At 43.6% G+C, this 7,768-nt stretch overlaps 1 protein-coding gene across 2 annotated transcripts; it reads left to right on the forward strand.

Annotated features, from left to right (window-relative positions):
- The first annotated feature begins 119 nt into the window (after window positions 1-119).
- Window positions 120-6,745, forward strand: RNF115 (ring finger protein 115). Of its 2 annotated transcripts, none has more exons than XM_030291361.4 (9): window positions 120-260; window positions 1,101-1,159; window positions 1,519-1,570; window positions 2,325-2,530; window positions 3,277-3,348; window positions 3,438-3,510; window positions 3,735-3,828; window positions 4,967-5,082; window positions 5,908-6,745. In XM_030291361.4, the coding sequence occupies exons 1-9, from the start codon at window positions 198-200 to the stop codon at window positions 6,016-6,018; spliced, it is 846 nt and encodes a 281-aa protein (XP_030147221.1). In that variant the 5' UTR covers window positions 120-197; the 3' UTR covers window positions 6,019-6,745. The 2 variants fall into 2 exon arrangements, with proteins under 2 accessions (XP_030147221.1, XP_030147220.1); XM_030291360.4 differs by having other exon boundaries at window positions 121-278.
- Window positions 6,746-7,768: the final 1,023 nt, after the last annotated feature.

Raw genomic sequence — 7,768 nt, forward strand, 5'->3', positions numbered from 1 at the left:
TGCCCGCCTCCCCTATTGAGACGCCACCACCAGGGGGCGCCACGCCGCTGCCCGCCCCGCTGGGGCCGCTCTAGCCCGCCCCGCCGCGCTTTGCTTGGCCGCGGGCGGAGCAGACGAGTTGACCGGAAGTGCGGGGCCGCTCTGGGCTGCGCTCGCTGCTCCCGGAGGAGTGACGGCAGAGGAGGCCGTGAGGGAAGATGGCGGAGGCGGCGGCGGCGGTGCAGCAGCACCGGTTCTTCTGCCACAGCTGCAAGGGAGAGGTCAGCCCCAAGCTGCCGGTGAGCCGCGGGAAGGGAGGGTCGCTGAGGGGGAGCCCTGAGGTGCCGGGGAGGATCCCCTCAATGGCTCCTGGAGTCCCTGAGGAAGGGGCGACCTCCGGGCCCCCCGAAGTTGTTCCCACACGGAACGGGTGAAATGTGGCCGGTGTGGAAAGGGACGGGAGGATTGTCCCGTTCCTGAGGGAAAGGATCATTCCAGAGGCCAGAACTGCAGGAATGTCCCGTTCCTGAGGATAAAGGATAATTCCAGAGCCCTGGATGGGAGGAATGTCCATTCATGAGGGAAAAGGATCATTCCAGAGGCCACAACTGCAGGGATGTCCCGTTCCTGAGGGAAAAGGATCATTCCAGAGCCCTGGACTGCAGGACTGTCCATTCCTGATGGAAAAGGATAATTCCAGAGCCCTGGATGGGAGGAATTTTCCTGATGGAAAAGGATAATTCCATAGCCCTGGATGGGAGGCATGCCGTGTTCCTGAGGATAAAGGATAATTCCAGAGCCCTGGACTGCAGGAATGTCCATTCCTGAGGGAAAAGGATCATTCCAGAATCCTGGACTGCAGGATCTTCCCAGATCCCTGAGAGGTTTTTTTGAATTTTTGGGGTTTTTTTTCCTCCAATCTGGGCCAAAACTGGGAATGGGAGCAGGGAAAAATCTTTTTGGACAGAAATTTCTTCCAGACTTCTGCATTTTCCCCCAAATTTTAAGGGATTTTTGGAATTTTTTTTGGTGTTGTTTGGGAATCTTCCTGAAGGGGAGGATTTTTTTTTGAGATTTCCAAGGATTTTGTGACTAATTCCAGGTTTTTTTTGTTTTCCCAGGAATACACCTGCCCCCGTTGTGAGTCTGGTTTCATCGAGGAAGTCACTGATGATTCCAGGTACAGGAAATCCAAACAATTAACAAGGCGAATCAGGGAAAAAATGCTCTCATTATTTTTTATGTTTGCCTTTTTTTTACCTTTTTTGATTTTTTCTTATTCTTTTTCATATTTAGGAGGAAAAATCTCCTTTCCATTATTTTCTGTGTTTGTCTTTATTTTTTTTACCTTTTTTAGTATTTTTTTCTCCTTTATAATTTTTTCCTTCCTTTTTTTTTTTAACCATTTTTCCTCCTTTTTTTTTTTTTTTTTTTTTTACCTTCTCTGGGAAGATTTCAGAAAAAAAAATTGGGAAAATTTGGGAAGCACAGGGAGGGATTTTAAGCGTGATCTTTGCCCTAAATTTCCTTTTCTTCCAGTTTTTTTGACAGCAATTCCCTGGACAACAGCCCCTCCTCACAATTCTCAGAGGTGAGTTTTCCTGATTTTTTTCCTGCTTTTTTCCCTAATTTTCCTGCTTTTTTTTCCCTCATTTTCCTGCTTTTCTTCCTGCTTTTTTTCCTCTCATTTTCCTGCTTTTTTTCCCCTAATTTTCCTGCTTTTTTCCCCTCTTTTTCCTGCTTTTTCCCCTCAATTTTCTGCTTTTTTTAAACTTCTTTTCCTGCTTTTTTTTCCTCTTTTTCCTGGGAGTTTGCAGGATTTGGGGCAGTTTCCAGGAGAATTAAAATTGCCATTTGGATTCAGGGAAGAGCCTGGTGCTGGCAAATCCTGGGATTTGTGGGAGGATCAGGACCTCTCTCCCTGCTCCCAGATTTTCCAGAATCCAAATCCATTTTCAAATCCAAATTTGCAGGAAATCCTGGGCCAGAAATTTTAGTATAAAATCTGAAAATTTTAGTATAAAATGTGTAAATTTTAGTATATAATGCATAAATTTTAGTATGAAATGTGAAACTTTAATATAAAATCTGTAAGTTTTTGTATAAAATGTGTAAATTTAGTATAAAATTTTTAAATTTTAGTATAAAATGTGTAAATTTTAGTATAAAATGCCCTAGAGGGCAGACACAATGCCATGGCCAACCTGCAGGTCAGACAAAGAATGTTCCAGAAAAGGAAAAACAAACAACCTCGAGAAGCTGATCCTCCACATTCAGAGTTGTTCCTTGGCTGGGAAACCAAACTTGGACATTCTTGGGGTCACCAAGATCTTCCTTCTCCCCAGCTTTGGGACCACCTGGATCACACCATGTTCTTCCCGGATTTCCGACCCTTCCTGAGCAGCAGCTCCTTGGATGGAGAGAGCAGGGAGGTGGAGAGGGGTCCCCCAAACGAGTTTTGGGGTCCCGGGCGTCCCCCACGGCTGCCGATGCCGCGGAGGTACCGGGCCCGCGGCAGCTCCCGCCCGGATCGATCGCCGGCCATCGAGGGGTGAGTGAGGCCTGCTGGAAAAGCAGAAAAAAAAAAAATGCATTTTTAGGGAGGTTTGAGGGATTTTAGGAGGTCTGGATGGTTTGGAGTTGTGTGGAAAATTGGATGATGGATGGATGGATGATGGATGGGGGATGGATGGATGGATGGATGGATGATGGATGGATGGATGATGGATGGATGATGGATGGATGGATGGATGGATGATGGATGATGGATGGATGATGGATGGATGATGGATGATGGATGGATGGATGATGGATGGATGATGGATGGATGATGGATGAATGGATGGATGGATGGATGGATGATGGATGGATGGATGAATGATAGATGATGGATGGATGGATGGATGGATGGATGATGCATGGATGATGGATGATGGATGGATGGATGGATGGGGGATGGATGGATGGATGATGGATGGATGGATGATGGATGGATGGATGGATGGATGGATGGATGGATGGATGATGGATGATGGATGGATGGATGAATGGATGGATGGATGGATGATGGATGGATGGATGAATGATAGATGATGGATGGATGATGGATGGATGGATGGATGGATGGATGGATGGATGGATGGATGGATGGATGGATGGATGGATGGATGGATGGTTTAAAGATGTTATGGGGTAAGTGTTGATGGGAGAGAACTGGAGGAAAATGAGGGAGGAAAAGCAGGAATTCCTTTCTTCCACCACTTAACTCTTCTTCCCATATTCCTCCTCCTTTCTCAGGATAATCCAGCAGATCTTTGCTGGCTTTTTTGCCAACTCAGCCCTTCCTGGCTCCCAGCACCCCTTCTCCTGGTGAGTAGCCCAGATCCCCACCAGTAACTCCCAGTAAGCTGTGCCCGCTTTGGCACTGGGGGGGAATTCCTGGCCTCTCCCCTTGGCAGGAGCGGGATGCTGCACTCCAGCCCCGGCGATTACGCGTGGGGACAGAGCGGCCTCGACGCCATTGTCACCCAGGTGAGTGCCACCTGTGCCAGGAGAAGGGTGAGAGCTCCAGTGTCCATTGTCCATCCATCATCCATTGTCCATCCATCCATCATCCATCCATCCATCATCCATCCATCCATCCATCCATCCATCCATCCAGCCATCCATCCATCATCCATCCATCCATCCATCCATCCATCATCCATCTTCCATCCCTCCTGCTCCTGAACCTGGAATTTTTCCCCTCTCCACAGCTCCTGGGGCAGCTGGAGAACACGGGACCACCTCCAGCAGACAAGGAGAAGATCTCCTCGCTCCCAACAGTGCTGGTGACACAGGAACAAGTTGGTGGGTGATGGATCCCCCCCAAATCCAGGGGACATCCCAAGCTCCCCTTTGTCCCCCTGGAATTGTGCTGGAAGCTGGCAGCTCCCAAGCTTTGCTGGTGTTCCCTTCTCCCAGGAATTTTGGAATCCTGGCATTCTCCAGAGGGTTTGGGGAGTCCTGAAATGTGCTCTTCTGACTCTTCCCCATCCCATGGTGGTTTCCCATCCCCATGATGGTTTCCCCATCCCCATGATGACTTTCCATCAGAATTACAATTTTCCCATCCCCATGATGGTTTTCCCATCCCCATCAGGATTTTCCCCTCCCCATGATGATTTTCCCATCTCAAATCCCTGTCTATGCTCTCAACTCGTCCCTTCTTCCCTTTCAAACACTCTGCTCTGGAAATCTCATGGAAATCTGCCAGCAGGGGCCTGAGGGGGATGTCTCTGAGCAATCCTGGCTTTGCAATTAAAACTCCATGGATTTTTCCCTCCCCCTCCCAGCTGCTCTGTTACCATTATGCTTAAACCAGACACTTCCACCCAGGATATTTTTATCCTGTGGTTTTCTGTCCTCCTCCTTTCTGGGAAGCCGAGGACCGGCTGGAATTCCACACGTCTGAGCCCACAAAGCAGGCTGGAAATCACGAAATTTCGGAATATCCGAGTTGGGTGGGATCACCAGAGGAGCTCAGCTCCTGGTGGTGTCCAGGACAACATCAAAAGCTTGGAAAAGGGAGAGGAGGAGTTGGATTTCAGCCATCTCCCATGGGATTGGGATCTTCAGCCCGTGTTCCAGGCTGGGAAGTTGTGGCAGGCACCCAAACACCTTCCTTTGGTTTTGGTTTGGTTTTTGTTAACGACGACGTGCGGAGAACATCGGGAATTCCTTCTGCTCCCTGGGGGTTGTGGGTGGAGCCCAGAGCTCAGCAGGAATTCCTGGATCCCTGGATGAGCTCGTGGTCCCAGCAGGGTTTTCTGTGGATGGATCCTGCCAGGAATTCCTCTCTCCCTGCATTCTCCATCTCCACCCCACACCTCCCATCCCTCATGAGCTCCCTGTGTTCCCTCCCACCCCACTCCCAGCAAACCCTCCAGAAGTGCCTCCCAAGGAGCAGATCCCTTTTTTCCTGCCCCTCATTCCCACTTTTCCCCAGACACAGGCCTGGAGTGCCCAGTGTGCAAGGAGGATTACGCCGTGGCCGAGCAGGTCCGGCAGCTCCCCTGCAACCACGTCTTCCACAGCAGCTGCATCGTGCCCTGGCTGGAGCTGGTAAGATCCCAAAAAAAAACCCAAAAAACCCCATAAATATAATATTTTTATCCTTTTTTTTTGATTAGTATGTGTAGGAGACGGAATTTTGGGTTTGGGCTCAGATGTTTATTAATTGTTATCTATATTACATGCATTCAATATAATATATTACATATATTGTATGTTGAGTTTTGAAGTATTCAACTAAACCCTAATTAACTTTCTGTCTAAGATCTTTTAAGGCTAAACAGTGCAATTAAGAATTGACACTTCAATTATATTTATTTTTAATCTAATAACTAATCACCCCAAGCCCACAGTGAGCAATTTTTTAGCTAATTACATAACACTGCTCAAACTCATGAAGAAGAAAGTGACAAAATTCCTAAAATTAAACTAAACTCTCCTAAAACTTCTCTCTATGACTGCATTTTAAAACCTTAAACACTTCATTGATGTTTCCCACTTCTATTCAAACTGACCTCAGCCTTCCCAAAAAATTTGGGGATTTTCCTCCACGGATTCAGGTCAGATGTGACATTTCCTTGTGGCTTGGTGATTTTCAGCACAGAAAGTTGAAAATTCTCAGCATCCAGAGGGGATAAATCCCTGGAGTTGAAAATTTTGAGCATCCAGGGAGGGGATAAATCCCTGAAATTGAAATTTCTGAGCCTCCAGGAGGGGATAAATCCTTGGAGCTGAAAATTCTGAGCATCCAGAGGGGGATAAATCCCTAAAATTGAAAATTTTGAGCATCCAGGGAGGGGATAAATCCCTGAAATTGAAAATTTTGAGCATCCAGGTGGGAATAAATCCAGGATCACATCTCTGATTTCCCCACAGCACGACACGTGTCCAGTCTGCAGGAAGAGTTTAAAGGGAGAAGATTCCACCCGGCAAATCCCGAATCCCGACCCTGCCGACAGCCCAGTGCAGGAGAGTTGGACTTTCTGACCCGTCTGAGAAATTCCAGAACCTTCCAGAACCTTCCAGAAGCCAAGAACATCCCAGCTGGAGGTCTACATTTCCTGAAAATTCCAACAAAACCCCACCCTGAGTAGCAGGAATTTTGGGATTTACAGCACCAAGCATTCTCCTCCCAGGAATTTCTCCTCCTGCACCGTGGAATTGCATAAATTGGGAATTTTTGGGAGCTATTTGATTTGATTTTTGTAGCGGAAATGTTGGGTTTTTTTGGTTGTTTATTTGTTTGCTTGTTTTTTTTTTTTTCCAGTAAGAAAGAGGAGATTTTATATCTCCCTCATAGGCTCCTCTGGAAAAAAAAAAAAAATTTTTTTGGGATAAAAATTGATATTTTTGGGGGGATTTTCCCCCACGTTTCAGGAGATTGGAATTGCAGCCACGAGAGATTTTTCTTTGCCCTGTTTGGGATGGAATCCTTGGGGCTCCAAAAATCATGGCAGGCGGAAGATGGAAAATTCTGGAACTTTCCTGAGGGGGGGGTTGGAGCACCCTGGGAATTCTGGGCCCTCAGCAGGATTTTCTCTCATCCTTGGACTATTTTTTGGGGGTTTTTTGGGTTTTTTGGGGATTTTTTCAGACCCTTTTCCACGTTGCCTGTTGGCCCCAGGTGTGTCCAAAGCTCCCTCTGCTCATTCCAGGACCACTCCCTTGGAATCCCCCCAGAACTTAAGGAAAATCTTGATTTTTTTCCTCATTATTTGGTTGTTTTGGGATTTTTTTTCTCATTCCCTCTGAATTTTTTTCCAGGTCTGCAGCCTGAAAAAAATTCCTCATCCTCGTGGTATCCTGGGTTTATAAATTTATAAATTTATCCTTGGGTTTATACATTTATAAATTTATAAATCCAGGATATCTCTGGGTTTCTAAATCTATCCCTGGGTTTATACATTTATAAATTGATAAACCCAGAGGTAAAGCCAGGATATATTTATAAATTTATAAATTTATAATTTATATCTATAAATATATATTTATAAATTTATTTAGCCAGGATAAATTTATACATTTATCCTTGGGTTTATAAATGTATTCCTGGGTTTATTTATAAATGTATGCCTTGGTTTATAAATTTAGAAATATAAAAAATTTATAAATTTATCCCTGGGTTTACATCTCCCCCATCCCTCTCGGTTACATTTGGGGTCATTCCAGAGTTTTTTTTGGTTTTTTTTCCCTGGATTCAGAATCATTCCTGCTCCCCTGTCCACAGGGATGCAGGACCCAGCAGCTCCCCAGGCTGGAGCTTTATTTTATTTTATTTTACTTTATTTTATTATTTTTATTTTTTATTGTATTTTATTTTACTTTATTTTATTTTAATTTTTTTAAATTTTTATTTTATTTTTAATACTATTTATTTTATCTTTTATCTTTTATATTTTACTTTTATTTTATTATTTTTAAATTTTTATTCTAAATTTTTTACAATTTTATGTTATTTATTTTATTAAAATTTTTATTTTTAAATTTTATTTTATATTTTATATTTTTATTTTATCTTATTATTTTTATTTATTTTATTGGGGTTTTTTTGTTTTTATTTATATTTATCTGTTGTATTTTATATTTTTTCTTTTTATTAAATTCAGTTTATTTTTTTATTTTATTTTTATTATTTATTTTATTTTAATTACTTTATTTAGTTTTATTTATTTTATATATATTTTAATTTTTTTCATTTATTTTATATATTTTTTAATTTTTATTTTTATTTCATTTA

This window comes from Taeniopygia guttata, chromosome 25 (assembly GCF_048771995.1).
Source record: "Taeniopygia guttata chromosome 25, bTaeGut7.mat, whole genome shotgun sequence".
Taxonomy (NCBI): Eukaryota; Metazoa; Chordata; class Aves; order Passeriformes; family Estrildidae; genus Taeniopygia; species Taeniopygia guttata.

Excerpts from the sequence above, each read along its gene's own strand:
- RNF115 (XM_030291360.4), top strand. The coding sequence starts at position 198 with ATGGCGGAGGCGGCGGCGGCGGTGCAGCAGCACCGGTTCTTCTGCCAC. Across the intron at positions 1,160-1,518 it reads GAAGTCACTGATGATTCCAG|TTTTTTTGACAGCAATTCCC; the intron begins GTACAGGAAATC and ends CTTTTCTTCCAG. Across the intron at positions 3,511-3,734 it reads TCGACGCCATTGTCACCCAG|CTCCTGGGGCAGCTGGAGAA; the intron begins GTGAGTGCCACC and ends CCCTCTCCACAG.